Source organism: Choloepus didactylus, chromosome 2, assembly GCF_015220235.1.
Source record: "Choloepus didactylus isolate mChoDid1 chromosome 2, mChoDid1.pri, whole genome shotgun sequence".
Taxonomy (NCBI): Eukaryota; Metazoa; Chordata; class Mammalia; order Pilosa; family Megalonychidae; genus Choloepus; species Choloepus didactylus.
Window position 1 is genome coordinate 84,955,108 of NC_051308.1, and position 20,644 is coordinate 84,975,751.

At 35.8% G+C, this 20,644-nt stretch overlaps 1 protein-coding gene across 4 annotated transcripts in view; it reads right to left on the reverse strand.

The window, feature by feature from the left end:
* Positions 1-20,644, reverse strand: part of RALGPS2 (Ral GEF with PH domain and SH3 binding motif 2) — a 214,576-nt gene that overhangs the window by 101,123 nt on the left and 92,809 nt on the right. For all 4 annotated transcript variants that reach the window (XM_037825267.1, XM_037825268.1, XM_037825270.1 and 1 more), the window contains exons 5-6: positions 3,160-3,243; positions 334-423 (exon numbers count right to left, since the gene is read on the reverse strand). In XM_037825267.1, coding sequence (XP_037681195.1) covers positions 334-423; positions 3,160-3,243 — 174 coding nt within the window. The remainder of the gene's footprint in view (positions 1-333; positions 424-3,159; positions 3,244-20,644) is intronic.

Consider the following 20,644-nt stretch of genomic DNA (forward strand, 5'->3'; position numbering starts at 1 on the left):
TCTGCATCACCTGCAGAACAGACTTCCAATACCTTAGAAAAATCACACTTCACCACAATCTGACCTCTGTGTACTAATCCAGTGAAACAGACCATACAATTCAGCTACTCAGAGAGAAGGACTAAGACATAAAAGAAAAGGGAAGAAGACAGAAAAATAAAGAAACGGGGAGAGAAAACAAAACAGGCATCTGATTTAAGAAGTTGACTTCATTAGCCAAAGAGAATTATTTCTTAGTGACAATAAACGGTAAATAAAGTGTCAAAGGCAAATATTCACTCACAAGTACTTGTGAATGGTTGAACACAAAACAAAAACATAAGTTTTTCTTACCTTAGCAGTTTTAATATAATGGCTCAAAACTTCTGCTCTAATTTTTAATGTTTGAGCATGAAGAATCTCTCTAACAACCCAAAAGCTTACCTGCAAATAAAAATTAAAAATAGTTAAAGAGCAAAATTTTGTACTTGCTGGGGTCAAACTAATGACAAGAACTACACGATGAACTACTAAAAGTTACTCAAAAAAAATCATGTTCTCTCTTTCCTTTGGCTCACCACCAAGATATAACCAATCTTCAAATGTTGCATACTCTTCATATATAGATAAACAAAGGTAAATATATGTGCATGTACATACATATACACTATAATTTTTAACTTGTAAAAGCTGATATAAATTTTCAAGGAAAACAACTTGATAGGAGAACACAATAAAACCAGAGGAATGCGACATGAATACACTACAAATACAAGTGTGTTTTTTCCCTTCCTTTATTAGAGAACTGAGTTTACAGACAAATCATGCATAAAATATAGGATTCCCATACACCACAATACCAAGAAATATTTTAAGTGTTTTTGTTGTTGTTGTTGTATTTTGAAACATTTTGGCAGAATTGGGTAGTCTCTAAGATAAGACATCATAAAAAATGCTACTTATAGTATGTTTTTCTGTGGTTGTATAATCCCTTCTCGGCATTTATTTACATTGAGCAGAATCATAAGTGTGAAAAATCCCAAGTATGGTTTTCTTGGTTTGACAAAAATGAAATGAAATATAAGAGAAAAATATATTTAAGCTAGCATTCTAAAATTAAATTAACACTGCATTTTAGAACTCATGCAATGCTTTTAAATTCAATGAAACCTAATCTTTTTTATTTCTTTAAAAACACTAAAAATCATTTATCAGAAGGCAGACTAGATCAATAACATTAAAATACTCTACTGAAAACAGTTTGCTTATCATATAATAGGTATACAACATTTTAATTCATGAAGTATGAAAATAAAATCAAAGCACTTTATGAAGTATGAAAATAAAATCAAAGCACTACAAAAAAGCTAAACTTTTACAAATTTGAAAAACAAGATGTAATTAGAAATCTTAGCACAAAAGATAACTTTAAATGCCACTGCCTCATATTTCTTCACTTTTTAAAATGAGAAATACTTCAGAATTTATTTGCAATTTTCATCTATAAACAGTCAAATGTATATATTTTGTATATAGTTTAAAAACGTATTTGCAAATGTAAAATGGATATATTTTACAAAGACATCTTAATACTTGTTATCTTTGGGCTACAAGTGGCTATAACTCTCCCCATTTCTAACAAGGTTTACTTCTCAGAAAGTGTCAAAAGTTATACTATACGCATTTTTAAAATTCAATTTTATTGAGATACATTCACAATTGTTCATAATACCATTATATAGTTGTGTATTCATCACCACAATCAATTTTTGAACAGTTTCATTACCACAGAAAAGAGTAAGAATAAAAATTAAAGTAAAAAAAACACCCAAAACATCCTATTACCCCCATCCCTCCCTATTAATCATTTACATTTTGTCCTCATTTTTCTATTCCTCTGTCCATACACTGGATTAAAGGGAGTGGGAGCCACAAGGTTTTCACAATCACACGGTCACACAGTGTAACCTATATAGTTATAGAATTGTCTTCAAGAATCAAGGCTACTGGGTTGCAGTTGATCAGTTTCAGGTATTTCCTTCTATCTATTCCAATACACTAAAAACCAAAAAGGGATATCTATATCATGCGTAAGTATAACCTTCTGAATGTATTTGAAATCTCTCAGTCACTGTTACTTACTTTGTTTCATTTCTCTTCCCCCTTTTGGTCCAAGAAGGCTTTCTCAATTCCATGATGCTAGGGCCAAGCTCATCCCCATGAGTCATGTTCCACATTGCCAGGGAGATTTTACACCCTTGAAAATCACGTCCCATGTAGGGAGAAGGGCAGTGAGTTTATTGGCTGAGTTGGCTTAGAGAGAGAGGCCACATCTGAGCAACAAAAGAGATTCTCTGGGGGTGACTCTTTGGCACAATTTTAAGCAGGCTTAGCTTCTCCTTTGCAGTAACAAGCTTCATAAGGGCAAGCCCCAGGATTGAGGGCTTGGCCTCATAAATTGGTAGTCCCCAACGCTTGTGAGAATATCATTAATTCCCCAGGTGGGGGAGTTTAATATTTCCACATTTTTCCCAGTCCCTTGGCTTTGCAAATATATTTTTATTCTCTGCCAAAATTACTCTGGGATGTATTGGGGCATCACACTAACTTGAAACAGAGACAACAGAGAATTCTATCTGCCCTGTGTTGGGTGGTCAAGGAGAAAAACTAAGTCTTCCATAAGAATTCCTAACAAGAGACCTGCCCTCAACTGGATATGGAGTTTAAATTTTCACTAAACAGAAGTATAGCTATTACCCAAACAAAAACATTTAACATTAAAAATAAAAAATAAAATGCTGAAAATGAATTAAGAAATTAAAAAAATGAGAAAAGAAAATGATGCTAGTTTAAAAGCACACATAGATTTAAGTCAGATAAGACACATCTGAAGAGAATTAGTGGCCTGAAATACAGATCTGAGAAAATCACTCAGAATGTAGTACAAAGAGATAGATGGAAAATATGAAAGGTCAAGAGACAAATAGGAAAGGAATGGCAAGTTTCAACAAATTTCCAATAGGAATTCCAGAGGGAAAAACCAAGAGATCATATTAGAAGAGATATTAGCTGAAGATGTTCCAGAAATGACACAAAAAGTTTAATTATTTCTAATGCAAAATAACGTCTTGAAGAATCAAATTTCAGAAACTAAAATATTAAAATTTATAAACAACTCACATGATTAAATCTTCTTGTGAAGGCAACTGCATTTGGCGCGGAACTGTATTTTTCTTTTTTATTCCATCCACAACTTGAAAGCTCCTGAAAAATTAAGGTGAAACTTATATTCAACAAATAGCCCAGTTTTTTGTTATATTAAGAATTTCAGGACATTAGTTTTTGCCCATTTCTAGCACTGCTTTATTTTAATAGGACCATATCTAATATAACCACTCAGTTGTACACAAAAGCAAATTTTAGTAGTAGAGTTTAAGAAAGCAAAATTATCTTCTATAGTCGAGTCAATAAATCAAATCTAACAATTGGAAAATCAAGAAACAAAAAGCATTTAGGTTTATAATGTGAGGATGATTAATTAAGGCTATATACTAAATAGGAAAGAACTCACACTCCACTCCCCTTCAGTTCCCCCCACTTGGCTATGAGTACATAGATAGTGAGGCTTATACTTCATAGGCAGAAGACTGGAGGATTCTTCTCTGAAGAGATTTGAATCCCAGAAAGAAAGATCTACAGATAATGAAAGTTGAGCATTCTGCAAGCCCATTTGTTGTCAAACCCCAGTCATTTACTCAGAATTGCCAATTTGCTTTTAATTACCTTACTCTCTGAATTGACAGCCAATGACCCCAGATATTTGAAGAAACCTCTAATAAAGGAGTTCTTTTAGATAAGTAAAGGAACAGTACTCATTAACCAAAATCAGGAAAGGTATAAAAATATTCAGAGAATAAAACAGAAATTTTGGAAATGAAAGCTATAACAGAAATTAAAAAGTCAACAGAAAGGTTGTGAAATAAAGGTGATAAAATCTTTTAGAACAAAAAACTTGAAATAGGAGCCCAAATATTTTTGTTAGAAGAGTCCATGAAAGTCAACATCTGAATAACAGAGATTTTTAGAAAGTATAGAGAAAACGGAAAAAGATAACTCATAAAAAAATAATTCAAGAAAATGTCTCAGAACCAAAAAAGGAAAGGCCTGCCTACTACCCAGCACCATATTTTAAAAAAGAAAGAGAAAAAAAAGAAAAAAAAGAAAAAGGACTTAAGCATAGCATCAAGAAATTGCAAGATACTGCAAATAGAACAAAAAACCTTTCAGAGACTCAAAAACAACACAGAACAACAACAACAAAATCACATACAGGGTAAAAAAAACAAACAAACAAACAGGTATCAGAAGGTATAAGACATCTCTATACTGGAAATTAAAAGGCAACTGAAATAAATCCTTCAAAATCCTAGAATTCTATATTCAACAAAAATATCAATTAAGTGTGAAAGTAGACTACAGATATTTTCTGACATAAAAGTTTCAGAGAATTTATCTTCTATGTATCCATTCTCTGAAGGCTACTAGATTATAAACTCGAACAAAACAAACTTGCAATCTAAGAAAAAGGAAGACATGGGATCCAGGAAATTGAGGGACCAACACAGAAAGAAAATATTGGGAATCCCAAGATTGATAGTAAAGTGAGACTCTGGGACAAAGCTATAAGCAGAACTTATAAACAACAGTTCAGAGAGGAGCAAGAAGACAGAGATTCTAAGAAAGAGATTTCGAAAGATGAAACACAACACCTGAGATGTTTGAAGATACCAAGAAGAGACATTTACTTCTGGCAGAAAACTAGTGATAGGCACAGAGAAAGCTAAAGTGGATTATTAGCTCAAGGGAAACAGAATTTGAGTACCTTAAGTATAGTCTCATGGCTCAACTGTAAATAGTTACATAGTCAAAAATATGATACAACCATATGGGAAAAAGAGGAGAAGTGAACTGTGCAAATGTAGGGGTAAGAGAATATAGGAGAACAAAATCATTTTCTATAGTAGAGTCAATAAAGCATATCTAAAATTGAAAAATCAAGAAACAGTATTTAGATACATTACTTGAAAAATGGACATAAATTCCTCCAAGGAGGAATAACTAAAAGACGCAAATGGGGGTACCTCCAGGGAAGGAGTGGTCTGGCAGGGTGGGAGTAACTGGCCTAGGGTACTGCTGTATTTTGTTGTCTTATGGAAATATTTGACTTCTTAAACATAGGGCATGTATAATTTAATAAAAATTTTAATTTGAAATTAGAAACAAAAAACAGGAATGAAGTGAATTATGGGAGAGTTAGGATGATACTACAATACTCCAAGGTAAAGGTTTTGTTCCCTAGATGAGAGCAATGTCAGTGCTTATTGAAAAAAAAGTGGTAGATTCAAAATATTTTAGTGGCAGGCAGGACTTGGTCAAGAATTGGATTCATTTTGGTGTGAGCTAAGGATGAGGTATCCAGAAGTCCTAAGATTCCCAGGTTTCTTTCTGGCTTGAGCAATTGAGATGTGGAATACTGGGAGAAAAAGACTATCATTATCACTTTAATACAGTAATGAATGTTCTGAAGACATGAACTAGTATTTTGTTTAACCTCAAAACTACTAGATTACAAGTTTTAGATTCAAAATTATTGAAGGGAAAAATAAAATGATGGAAGCAACCATGCAGTAAAAAAATAGCTGGGTGCTCAGCCTAGATATATGCTCATTTCACATACTTTCTTAAAGAGAAAGAAAATATTTAGTGGTAGATACTATATTAACAAAAAAAAAATGACATTATGATAGCTATATTAAAACATTAAACTGGTATAAAACATTTTTGTTCTTTCTAAAATCACAACCTAATTATACAACCCTATAAATGATGCCATATTTCAGGATGAAATTCTTATAATTAAATCCACAAATACTGAATTTTTAAACCAATTAATATAATTTCCAAATGTATATTAACACTATGATCAAGTATCTTTACTAAATTACAATCAAATTTATCAAGCCACTCAAAGTAGCCATTTGATATAAAATTCAAACCCAATTATATATCTTTACACATCAAGCTGATTTCATTTTCCTGCTATAAGTAATGCTATACCATAAATAATGAATATCCTTGTGCCTTTTCTGACATTTCTGATTATTTCCTAAAAATATATTCCTAGAAGTCAAATCACTAAGTCAAAGAGTATGAAAATAATTCAAAGAATATAAACCTTATCAAGGCTTTTATATCTGTCAAAACTGCCTTCCTGACTGAATCATTTATGCTACCATCAGCAATGAGTCAGTTTTTCAACAATCTTATAAAAACTGGGTATATTCAATTCTCTTTCTATATTTTATTCTTTAATTTCCCCCACTGTGAGATTAATTATGCTTGCTGTAAAACAGAGTAAAGAGGGATGGGGAGGGCTGCAAATTACCTATAAATCTACCACCCAAAGAAATCCAATGTAAACATTTTCCCAATCTTCTTTATGTACACACGTGGCAATGTTTTTTGTTTATCTGCTTGTTTAAAGCAGCCGATATTCCTCTCCTTTCTTGTGTAATTTCATCTACTGATTTTGAACTTAAAAAGTTCTTCCCGTCCTGAGAACAGATGTCTTATAAAGGCAGCAATAGTAATAATAAACATTAATATAGAGATTACCAAGTGTCGGACAACAGTCTAAGTGCTTTACACATTCCAACTAATTTGATTCCATCTTCATCAATATGATAAATAAGGCATCCAGATAAATGTTTTAAGTAAACTATGGCTTCATTTTTTACATTAAAAAAACTTAATGCTTTCCTTACTTCTCAAGTAATAAATGTTAAGAGGTTTTGGAGAAATTCATCCAATTCTTAGAAAATTTCAATATTATTAATTTGATGAAAAAATGCTTTGCCCCTTTAAGGCAACTGTTGAAAGCAAACTAAAAGAAAAAAGAGAGAGAAGATCTGTATCTCCATAATTTAGAAGCAGATGGGTTAAGATTCCATTGGAGCCCTCCATTATGAAGAAAACATGAAGAAACAAGCAGTTTCTTTTTTCTTTTTTAACCTCATAAGATGGTAATTTCTGTTTCAGAAAACATTTCCCCTTTGAAACAAGTTACATTACTCATCCATCAAATACAACAGAACTATAAAGATGGAGAAGAGATGAGTGGTTGGCTGGGGTTAGGGATGGTGGGAGAGGTGAGGAATGGGTGTGACTATAAGAGGTAGCACCAGGGAAAGATCTTTGTGATAATGGAATCTGTATTTGACTGAGGTGGGGGTTACGTGAATTTACAGCTATAATAGGCTGGCACAAAACTAAACACTAGCTTATGGTACCAATGTCAATTTCCTGGTTTTGATATTGTACTATAGTTATGTAAGATGTAATTGCAGGAGAAAACTGGGTGAAGGGAAAATGAGACCTCCTTGCACTATTTTTGCAACTTCCTGTAAATCTATAATTATCTCAAAATAAACAGTTAAACAACAGTAACAATCCATTTAGAGTATTATGAAGCTGAGATTGCACTGGGACTCCAGGAACTCATCCACTACTTTCTTCTTAAACCTTGGCATGTGTTTATGACTACCTGGCTTTAAAGGAATTTTGTTCTGGTCCATCTCTACTTAACAGTCACTAAATTTCTTAAAGAGAAAAAATTGCTTCTCCCTTTATTTCTATCTCTTTTAGTCTTAGATTCTAGGATATTCCTCCAGGTCACACTATACTACATTCTAAGAAATAAATTCTGTCACGAAATGTCATCTTGAGTACTGACAGCTTGTCAACCTGCTCAAGAGTTATTCTATATTAAAACATTTCACATAAACATTGAAAGTTGAAGCAAACTTAGTGTTCTGGTTTGTTAGAGCTGCCATTATGCAAAATACCAGAAATGGATTGGCTTTTATGAAGGGGATTTATTGGTTCACAAATGTCCATAAAAGTGTCCAAACTAAGGCATCAACAAGAGGATACCTTCATTGAAGAAAGGCCGATGGCGTCCTGAACACTTCTGTCAGCTGGGAAGTCATGTGGCTGGCGTCTGCTGGTCCTTTGCTTCTGGGTTCTGGTTTCAAAATAGCTTTCTCCAAAATGTCTTTGGGCTTCAGTCTCTCTTGGTTTCTCTCTCTCAGCTCCTGGGTATCCCTGCTTGTTCTCCCAGGGCATTTCTCTCTAAGCATCTGGAGGTCCTCTCTTAGCTTCTCCGGGGCAAACTCTGGGCTGCTTCTCTTAGCTTAGCATCTCCAGGTATCTTTCTGTCTGTCTCTCCAAGCATCTGGGTCTGGGTTGGCTCTTAATTTCTCCCAGGGGCAAACTCTGGATTACATATCTTAGCTTCTCTCCTAATGTCTCTCTCAGCTTCTCTGAGCTCCTTCTGTCCCGGAACTATCTTAAAGGACTCCAGTGATCTAATTAAGACCCACCCAAAATGGGTGGGGTCACATCTCCATGGAAATAATTTAATCAAAGGTCTCACCCACAGTTGGGTGAGTCACATCTCCATGGAAACACTTAATCTAAAGGTTCCACCCAACAAGATTGGGTTAAAAGATCATGGCTCTTTCAGGGTTCATAACAGTTTCAAACTGACACACTTAGTTACTCAAAGAATGTTTTTTCAGTGTCTAACTTAATAAGACTTTTAAAAAGTTGAGTACATTATATAAATAAGCCTCCATTTTAGCAAAGATTAAATGAAATATAACAGCCTTGATAACTCATAATTTTTTCAAATGGATTTGATTTATAACTTTTAAATCAGGCAGTGACAAAAAATCTTCAAATAGTAACTCAGATATATATAAAGGCAATTTCTTAATGTTCCTTAAAATTGCATTTGAAAGAATATTCATGAGTTCATTCTGAACCATGAAACTGTTAAGCCCAATTTTCAGTTATGTTTATTTTGGAAGCACAACTGATGATTACCTACCCTATGAAAGAATTACTGAATTTCACAGGAGTCACAGGTTCTCTTAAGTCTTCTAGATTTGTTCTGTAAAGTGAAATTCTTGATCTAATTTCATCTTGTAGATTTCAGCACTCTTAAAAGTACTGTTCTATGGGTGATGTAGGGGTACCTATAGACAGAAGAAGAGAAAAGGCCAATATAGACCAGTATATGGACAGAGATCGAGAGAAGAAAAGAAAAAGTGTTGGAAGTAAAAGACTGGGGGAGAGGGAGGATTCCTCACAAGTGGAAGATAATTATTCTGAGGTATCTTTATGCTCAAAAGTGGAAAGCTTTAAAGGAATACAGTATATCTATAAGCATTAAGCCTATATGGCTGTTTAGAAAGAACTCTCAGTCAGCCACAGATGAAGAGATCACTATTCCTGTATTTTTAATCAATAGAAAGAGCTTTGAAACTATATAAATACAATGTAATATGTTAAATTAAAAATACCTCTTCCCTTTTCTAATGTACTCACATCTTCCCCTCCCCACTCCTCCCAATATCAAGCTGTCTCCATAATGCGATCAGAGATAAAAGCAGGAGCTATCTTCTACTACAACTGGTGCTGTGATATATTTACTCTCCCAAACAATTTTCTTCTTTACCTCCTCTAGTCTTAATCTAAGTCTTACCTTAGTATACTAAGGAAGTTCCTGAGGATCAGCAGCAATAACATGAACTGACAAAAGAGCTCCATCTCGTTTACATGAAAAAATTTCAAGACTTCCTATTCTTCTTTGCTTTCTTCAAATCCCTCACCATATTCTTTATGGACTGCTCACATTTTAATTCTAATGCAGATGATAATTTACATGAAAACAAGGATAGATCTATGATATTCCTGATACTGGAGGTTTGGACACTGCCAAGATCATAGTCTCTTGGCAAATACAAAGAAAGCTTGTAGAGAGAAAGTACTTTATACATATTGTCAGAAATAGCTCATGATTTTTATTTACTACTCAGTTTTAAGTTTTTTCAGAAATGTTTTAAGAAGTTACCTGTTATATACTTTCCCTCATTTAACCAGCACTCATTCTCGATCTCTACTGTACCCCAGTTACAAAGGAGGGCCTTATCTATTCTTTGTACTTTGTTTATTGATATGATACAAATGACTAACTTTACTGACCTCTAGAGCAAATAAATAAAGTGTGGAATGTTCTTTCATCAGAGTATTTATTATACTTTCTTCTATCAGTCACCCAGAAACTTGACTGATGCCCTTATAAACTGTCTGGTCACCAGCATTCTAATTTCATTTGATAATGGGCATTTTGCAAGAAGAGCTACTGGGTTCAACTCCAAATTGTACCAGAAAACATTCAAATTTCAAAAAAGTTACTTATTGAGGATAAAAAAAATGTCCCAACATCTCCATTACTTATACTACAATTTATTTATAAAAGAGACACACAAATCTACTAGGCCAAGGACCAATTTTCCCTTAAGAGTAGGTTAAAACATTTACGTTTTGTGTGTGTGTGTGTGTGTGTACAGAGAAGTAATGAGTTTAAAAAGATTAGAGACAGATAATTGCTGAGTTCTCTCAGATCTAACTATCTATATCTTTTAAAATAAATTGCGAAGAACCTAAGATGGCGGCTAGGTGAGACAGGGCAAAAAAAACACCTCCATGAAAAATACTAGATAAAAACCAGAAAGTGACCCAGAATACCGGTTTCAGCGATGTGCCAGCTGGACAAGGTCTGCTAGTACCACAGGGGCCGTATACTTGGTGAAACCGGGAGTCCGCATTCTGAAACGAGTGAGTAAGCTGGCTGGAAGACCCGCAGCCACGCTGCCGTGTTGGTGTTTGGAGACCGACTGGTTCTTTAAAAAAAAAAAAAAAAAGGGAAAAACCCAGGAGCGGCTGCAGTTGTGACAGTGGGAAACATGCAGTTAAACACAGCAGGAGAGGGCTGAGCCGGCCTCTCGGTGTCTGGCCTGGAGGATAGTCCGCTGCAGATACCCTCGGGGCTGGGGGAATGGAGGTGACAGCCAGAAGCTGAAAGAAACCCCGCGGCTAGCAGCTGGCTCCCCGGAGGGCTGGATAAACTCCTGCCCGGGGCCGTGCCCAGAGCCCAGAGCCCCGCCAGCTGTTCCGGAGCTGGGAAGGAGGAACTGTGCAAGGAGGGGGCAGGGCTGAGACGCCCCGTTCGGCCATCTTTGCATCAGGCTGAGAGCTTCCCTGCACGGCCTGGCGGCCTGGGGCTTCCCTTGAAGGATGGCGTGCACTGGTGATGTAGCACAGCATTCCCTCATCAGAGGTCATGGAAGATCACAGCTGAGAAAGGGGGCCCACTCAGAAAACCCAGGGATGCTACGCCAAGTCTGGTGGTTTGTGGGTCAGCAAGAGAGAGGGTCTGGGGCTGAAATGAAATGAAGGCTTAGACTCTTGCGGTGGCCTTGAATCTCTGGGAACCTGGGGGGTTTGAATATTAAAGCTGCCCTTCTTCCCTGGCCACTCGGACACATGCCCAACATTTAGGGCAGACGGCTCCAGTAACACACTCAAACTGAGTTCACCAACTGAACCCCACAAGAATCATTTCCCCACACACCGTGGGGACAAGGTTGAGGAGAACTGACTTGAGGGGTATAGGTGACTCGCAGATGCCATCTGCTGGTTAGTTAGAGAAAGCGTACGCCACCAACTTGTGTTTCTGAAAAATTAGACTGGTATCTTTTTTTACAACTTGAAAGAACCCTATAAAGCAAAGCAAATGCCAAGAGGCCAAAAACAACAGAAAATCTTAATGCATATGATAAAACCAGATGATACAGAGAACCCAATTTCAAACACCCAAATCAAAATATCAGAAGAGACACAGTACTTGGCACAATTAATCAAAGAACTACAATCAAGGAACAAAAACATGGCAAAGGATTTAAAGGACATCAAGAAGACCATGGCCCAGGATATAAGCGACATAAAGAAGACCCTAGAAGAGCACAAAGAAGACATTGCAAGAGTAAATAAAAAAATAGAAGACCTTATGGAAATAAAAGAAACTGTTGGCCAAATTAAAAAGACCCTGGATATTCACAATACAAGATTAGAGGAAGCTGAACAACGTCTCAGTGTGCTAGAAGTCCACAGAACAGAAAATGAAAGAACAGAAAAAAAGAATGGAGAAAAAAATCAAAAAAATCGAAACAGATCTCAGGGATACGACAGACAAAATAAAAAGTCCAAACTTAAGACTCATTGGTGTCCCAGAAGGGGAAGAGAAAGGTAAAGGTCTAGAAAGAGTATTCAAAAGAAATTGTTAGGGGAAAACTTCCCCAACCTTCTACACAATATAAATACACAAAGCATAAATGCCCAGTGAACTCCAAATAGAATAAATCCAAATAAACCCATTCCAAGACATAGTCTGATCAGACTCTCAAATACTGAAGAGAAGGAACAAGTTCTGAAAGCAGCAAGAGAAAAGCAATTCACCACATACAAAGGAAACAACATAAGACTAAGTAGTGACTACTCAGCGGCCACCATGGAGGCGAGAAGGCAGTGGCATGACATATTTTAAATTCTGAGAGAGAAAAATTTCCAACCAAGAATACTTTATCCAGCAAAACTCTCCTTCAAATTTAAGGGAGAGCTTAAAGTTTTCACAGACAAACAAACGCTGAGAGACTGCCAATAAAACACCTGCCCTACTTCAGATACTAAAGAGAGCCCTACCGACAGAGAAACAAAGAAAGGAGAAAGAGATATAGAAAATTTTAACAGACATATATAGAACCTTACATCCCAAATCACCAGGGCACTCATTTTTCTCTAGTGATCACGGATCCTTCTCCAGAAGGGACCATAAGCTGGGACATAAAATAAGCCTCAGGAAATTAAAAAAAAAATTTTGAATATATTCAAAGCACATTCTCTGACCACAGTGGAATACAAATAGAAGTCAATAATTTTTGATTTGTAACTCCACTATTTTGTGATATAAAATACATGAACTCTAATGACAAATCAGTGGTTTTGGACTCAATGTAAAATATGTAATTCTTGAGAAGAACTATATAAAGGTGGGGGAATGGAGGAGTATAGGAACATAGTTTATGTATCCTACTGAAGTGAAGGTGGTATCAAAGAAAAACAAGATTGTTATGGATTTAAGAGGATAATTTTAAGCCCCACAGTAAACACAAAGAAATTATCAGAGAATATGACCATAGAGATGAAAAGTAGAGTTTGGGTTGAGAGAAATGGGGGAAGGGGCAATGGGGAGTTAAGAAATGAGTGTAAGGTTGCTGTCTGAGGTGAAGGGAAATTTCTAGTAATGGATAGTGGGAAAGAGCATTACAACATTCTAAAGGTAATTAATCCCACTAATGGAAGGCTAGGAAGGGGGTGGAATGGGAAGATTTAGGCTGTATATATGTTTCCACAATTGAAAAAAAAAAATAAAAAAGACAGTCTAAATAGATCACAATTGAATGCCAAGGATGAACCTGGATGGGACTGGAGGATGGAGGACAGGAGGCTCAAAAGGACACAGCTGAGACATAAGGAAAAGGAAATATAAAATGTAAGCTTTGTATCATTATTGAATCTCTTGTACTTCTTAGCTGCACTTAATGGGATTGCATAAAAGAATTCTCTTGTTCATGGGAAGTGTATATGTGAACTATAGTGTTTGTTCAAGGATGTGTGCAGCTGGCTCTCATATGCTCAGAAGACACAGCAATAGATGATGGATGATAGATAGGGAGGGAGGAAGGGAGGGAAAGAAATAGCAATGTGACAGCATGTTAAAGTTGGCGGATTGGGGTTTCAGGGGAGGGGGGTATGCTGGAGCTCTGTGTATGGGGTTTGTATTGTTTTTGCAACTGTTCCTATAACTTTGAATTTATTTCAAAATAAAAAAAAAGAAGGGGGATAATAAATTAATAAGGTAAGCAAGATTATAAGACTTTTTTTTTTGCCAATTCATATTAGAATGTTTCAAGTGTTTTAGAAGTACCTCTCTTTTACAAAAATTATATTGTATACATATTAGGCTGAGGCTAGCAATTTTTAGATTATTAAGATGGTGTTCTGATAACACATTATTCTTACCTAGTCGATAAAGCAGGGCCAACCTAGATGCTATTTTTTTGTTCTAGTTTGAGTTTTGTCACTGAACTTGGAAGGAATTGGACTGCATTTATGTTCTGAAATTTAGAGATGCTATCATTTCAAACTCATTTTAGCATGGGGATAGTCCTAATGGACAAAATGTAACCCATCCTTAAAAGTATTAATTCAGTCGATATGTATTTTCTATCACATTTAAATATAAGTCAAATAAACCTAGTATTCTCTCACTTCTTTTTTGTCCTCAAATGATCTCAAAAATCACACTTTGAAAAGAGGCAGAAAGACTGAGTGTCTTTGATGTCTAAACAATAGACAACTCATGTTTTTTGAAGGGTTGATCATGCCACCAGTTGAAGGCAAAAGTCAAATTCCACAGACGTAAAGAGTGTGCAGCTGGTGGGGCACAGCTTACGGCATGGAAGGGGGGTGGTGGTGCCAGGTAAAATGATGGGTGCAAGGGGCTCTTGGTGGAGGGGCACTTCTACTTGTCACTCTGAGAGCAAGACTGGCAGATTAGTCACCAGTGAACGGACTCCTTTCTTGTTAAACTAGAAGCCTTGAGACCATAAATGTAGACATAGGCCTCGAGATCTCACATTGGACAGCAAAAGACAGAGCTGAAGGGGAGATGAAAACCCAGTCTTGTCTTTTCAAGGTTAAAACTAGAAAATAGTTCACAGAAAGTAAAATCTTGGATTGATTTGTGGGTGAAGGACAATATTGAATTTAACTAGCCATATAGCTAGGTAAATGCCAAGCATGTGTACCAATTTTGTTTGAGGCCTCCTCAGTCATGAAACCATTTTTAACACCCACAACTCTATATGGTATTGTTGCTCTCATGTTACAGAAGGGGAGCTGGAGTTCTGAGAAGTACGTTTTGTATTTTTACCTGTCAGTGTTAAAATTATTCATGATCTGAGTTTTGTTTTGTTTTTTGTTTTGAAGATTCATTTTATTCATGTTTCCTGTTAGGTCCCCTCAGCTCCTAACCATGTTCCATGTTAGAATTGCAAACATCAATTCATTCATTCCAGCCACTAAATATTTACTGAATATCTATGGGCATAGTAGTGGCCCAGGAATGCTTCAAACCCTGTCCTAAGAATATCTGTAAATCTATTTGGGGAGAGGAAATAAACACACCTGCTCCATTTGAAAAAATAATTTGTTCCCATTATGAAAAATGTAATGGTAAAACATACTTTGTTGAAAGAAGGTCATTAATCCTATAAGCCATTTATATCATATTTAATTTTTGATAAGCAAGGAAACAACTTTTTCCAGAGAGATTACATCAAACAAACCTAATAGAAATAGGTTTAATCTAACAACTCTAATGCAACGAAACCTTTTTTAAGGATCCCTTTGAAAACAAATCCTCTTAAAAACACTGGCAACAGTGTGAAACTGTGATTACAAAAGCTGAGGAGGAAAAAGTTGAGTCAGTGAAAATCAAAACACCAGGCAGCATTACAGCGGTCTCTGCATTACTGAGGCAGGACTATCCCTTAGCAAAGCAGAAGCGGGTATGAATTTAGAATGCCATAACTTGGGCCAAAGACAAAGGAAGGCAAGTGAATGTCCCCTCCTTTCCTCCTCTTGTTCCCAGAAGAATACATAACCCAGAACCCTGGAGACAGTGAAAGCAGTCCTTATGCTATTTTTTCCCTTTGATAGAGTTTCCAATAAAGTATGCCCTAAACTGGCTGGTTTTATGAATATAGGTTATTATTGTGCTCATGACGGAAAAAGTTTTCCTGGATGATGGGAGAGATGGGGGAATGTCAAGGCATACACAATGCCCCATAATTATAAGAAATGCAAAAAGTACTATGAGGCTTCAGAGGTAGAAGAGATTATTCCTGCTTTGTTTTCTTAGGGGTAGGCTAGATGAGGAACTGACGAGTGCAAATTGCAGAAATGAAGCAATGAACTAGAATCAGTTATTCATAATCCAGGTCATTCCTGTGATCAATACACATGCCTGTCTCACAAATATAAAAGGAGACTCAAAATGTAGGTCCACATAAGGCCACAAGGAGAGGTATTCACTCTAGGCAGAGGCAATTGCTTATACAAAGATCCACTGTAGGAGAACTGATAATTTCAGGAGTCAGAAGGAAGCATTTCCATTTCTACTTCAGCCACCCAGCTTCTCCTGGGAAATTCATCAAAAACCTTCCTCTGTGTTCCAAGCTTGTAGCCTACCTCATGGAATTAAGATTAAGAACACATTTCTCTGGCATATGTAGCTCCAAGCCACCACATGAACACATGGACCTTGTAAGAGAGGCAAACATTACCAATGTAATGACTACATTACAGATTTCAAGTACAGTTCATCCCTTACTTAAGACAGAAAATTACTACTGGAGAGAAACCCTGATTGCAGGTGAGCTTTCTGTTAAAATTGAACCTGTTCTCAATAACACAATACTCACTCTGAAAAGAAATCGCATTGGTGCGATGAGTGTGGAAATGCCTTCAGAATAAATACAAGCTTTATGGCGCATTAGAGAATTCTTAATAGGAAAGAAAATTTAAAAATAAATAAAAACCTACATACGTAACAAATATGGAAAGGCCTTCAATTATAGTCATTTATTGCTCAGTATGAAAGAACTCACACTGGGGAGACAGTCTATAAATGTGTAAAAGCATTCTAAATGAAAATAAAACTTCTTAATGAAAAGAGAAAACACACTTGGAACATCTAAGTACATAAGAAATGTGGGAAAAACTTTAACAAGAGCTGAGCTTTAACTGAATACCAGAAAATTTATACTAGAAATAAATGAATCTGTAGAATCCTTCAACTAAATGTTTGCCCTTACTCTGCACTGGAGAATTCATACTAGAGAAGAAACCTAAAAAATGTTCTGAATTGTGGGAGGAACAAAACCTCTGTTTCACAGAAAGGAAGCTATTTTGTAAAAGTCATATTCTCAGACTGGATAATAGAGTTTTGCAGAAATGACTCCAAATATGATAAACAGTGGGCAGTGATACGCCTGTATACTATACAGTATAAAGCTTTGGAATGGTCATTCATCAAAACTGAAATATTGAACAGGTATTATTCTAGACATTAGAGATACATGGATGAACAGAATGGACAAAGTTCCTACCCTTGTGGACTTACATTCTAGTGAGATGACAGACCCCCAATCTATAAGATCTTAGCTTTATTCAAGATCCCCACTCCAACCATTACCATCTCTTAACACTCCTGCAGTTATGATCAAATTTCATATTCATAACTGCTTGATCACTGCACAAAGATATTTTAAAGATAAACTAATTATCTAAACAAAGATAATTTAAAGATAAACTAATACTCTTATTTCGCAGACTTAAAAAAATGTCAAAGATATGAAATAGATTGCATTTGTGGCAAAATTTATAAATGATAAATCTGAAACTAAAATACATGTCTTCTGGCTCCTTGCTCTTGTGGTTTTGCCACTAAATATATATATATTTTAGAATTCAAAGGACATTAAAATAAATTTAAACATAAGTGTAATTAGAAGCATGATATATGCAACCTATTCTTAAACGCTTAGCCGACAGACAGGAAAAGAAATAAAACGAAATTAGGAAGAGAGGGAGGAAGGAGAAGACAAAATGTTTAAAGTTGGTGACTGGTAAATCTGGGTATCTGGGTTGGGGTATATTAGAGTTCTCTGAATTTCTGTTATAGTTGCAAATTTCCTGTAAGTTTGCAATTATTTAAAAAGGAAAAATGAAAACAAAACAAAAACAAACACAAAAAATGTGTAATTAAGTAATTAATAATTTAGGGAGCACCCTTTCAGAGGGCTGTGTGTTGAGCACTGATTAAAAAGAAAAAATAAGGGGCAGCAAAACACATGGCAGTTTGCCTCAAAACTGGTTTAAATAGTGAATTCCACCAAATATTCAAAGAAGAATTAACATCAATTTTTCTCATACTTTTCCAAACAATTGAAACAGAGGGAATTCTTCCTAACTTATTCTATGAGGCTAACATTATCCTAATACTAACTAATAGATAGGATAGATTATCCTATCTATCCCCAGATAAAGACACAAGAAAACTACAGACCAATTTCCCTTATGAATACAGATGCAAAAATCTTCAATAAAACACTAACAAATCAAAACCAGCAGCATATTAAAAGAATTACACACCATGACAATGTGGGATTTATACTAGGAAAGCAAAGGTGGTTCAACATAAGAAAATCTATATATTACACCACATTATCAAAATGAAGGAAGAAAATCACAATTGATCCAGAAAAGGCATTTGACAAAATTCAATACCCTTTCATGTTAAAAACATTAGAAAAGAACAAATAGAAAGAGACCTTTTTACATGACAGAGGGTACCAAAAGCCTTCTCACTGAGATCAGGAACAAGACAAGGATGCCTGTTCTCACCTCTGCTATTCAACATTGGACTGGAAGTCCTTGCCAGAGCAATTAGGCAAGAAAAAGAAATAAAAAGCATCCAAACTGGGGGAAAAAAAGGAAGTAGAACTATTTCTATTCACAGATAACATGATCTTTTATGTAGAAAATCCTAAAGAATCCATAAGAAAACTACCAAAACTGAAAAACAAATTCAGCAAAGTTGCAGGCTACCAGATTAACACACAAAAACCAGTTGTCTTTCTATACCAGCACAGAATATTCTGAAATGGAAATTAAAATAACCCCATCATATTAGCTCTTAGAAGAATAAAAATACTTAGAAGTAAATTTAACCAAGGAAGTGAAGAACTTGTACACCGACAAACCATTGCTGAAAAAAATAAAATAAAACCTAAATAAATGGCAAGACAGCCCATGTTCATGGACAGGAAGACAATGTTAACTATCAAAATCCCAGCAGCCTATTTGGCAAAAATGGAAAATGTGATCCTCAAATTCATATGTAATCACAAAGGGTCCCAAGTAGCCAAATCAATATTGTAAAGGAAGAACAAAGTTGGAGTTTTCGCACTTTAGTAATGTATGAGAAAGCCACAGTAATCTATACAGTGTGGTGCTGACTTGAAGACACATATATAGAACAATGAAACAGTATTCATAGTTCAGAAAATAAACCCACACATCCATGAGTTTTGACAAGGGTGCCAAATATATTAATTGGGGAAAGAATAGTTTTTTCACCAGTGTGGGGAAAACTGGATATCTACTTGGAAAAGAATGAACTTGGACCCCTAACTGACACTATATTAAAAAAAAAAAAAAAGTCTCAAAGGATTAAGGACCTAAATACAAGAGCTAAAACCATGAAACTCCTAGAAGGAAATATAGGGGTAAACCTTCAAAACCTGGGATTTAATGGTGATTTCTTAGATATGATATCAAAAGCACGAGCAGCAGAAGAAAAAGTAGATAAAATTGGACTTCATCAAAATTAAAAACATTTGTACATCAAAGGGCACTACAAGAAAGTGAAAGGACAACCAACAAAAATGGGAGAAAATAATTGTGAACCATATATCCAATAAGGGTTTAATATCCAGAATATATGAAGAACTGCTATACTCAACAACAAAAAGACAAACCAATTAAAAATGGGCAAGGGACTTGAATAGACATTTCTTTAAAGCTATATAAATGGCCAATAAGCACATGAAAAGATGCTCAACATCATGGGTCATCAGGGAAATGCAAATCAAGACCACAATGAGAGGCCACCTCACACTCACTAGGATGATGCTTATTTAAAAAAAAGAAAGAAGGAAAAAGAAAAGAATAGCTGGCAAGAATGCAGAGAAATAGGAACCTTTATACATTGTAGGTGGTACTGTAGAATTGTGATGCAGCCATTGTGACTATCAGCCTGGCACTTTCTTAGAAAACTGAGAACAGAATTACCATATAACCCAGCAATCTTACTTGATGTGCCAGTTTGTATATATTATGTCCCCCAGAAAAAGCCATATTATTTAATGCAATCTTCTTGGAGCAGATATATTAGTGTTGATTAGGTTGGAATCTTTTGATTGCTTCCACAGAGATGTGGCTCAATCAACCATGGACCAAATGCTTGATTAAATTATTTCCATGGAGAGATGGACTCTGCCCATTCAGGGTGGGCCTTAACTCAATCACCGGAGTCCTATAAAAGAGCTCACAAACAGAAGGAACTCAGAGCAGCTGAGAGGGACATTTTGGAGAGACTTTTGGAGACATGTTTGCTGATGCTGATGCTTAAACATGCTTGGAGATGCAGACAGAAGGACATTTAGCTAAGAGATGAAGCCCACAGTTTGCCCCGGAATATACTAAGACAGGATCCTCAGGCGCTTAGAAAGAAATGTCCTGGGAGAAAGAACCAAGAACCCACAGGAGCTGAGAGAGGAGCTGGAACACAACCTGGATCAGCAGATGCCAGCCATGTGCCTTCCCAGCTAACAGAAATTTTCAGGACGCCAACAGCCTTTCTCTTGTGAAGGCACACCCTATTGTTGATGCCTTAGATTGGACACTTCTATGACCTTGGGACTGTAACTTTGTAACCAAATAAAACCCCCTTTATAAAAGCCAATCCATTTCTGGTATTTTTCATAACAGCAGCATTAGCAAACCGGAACAC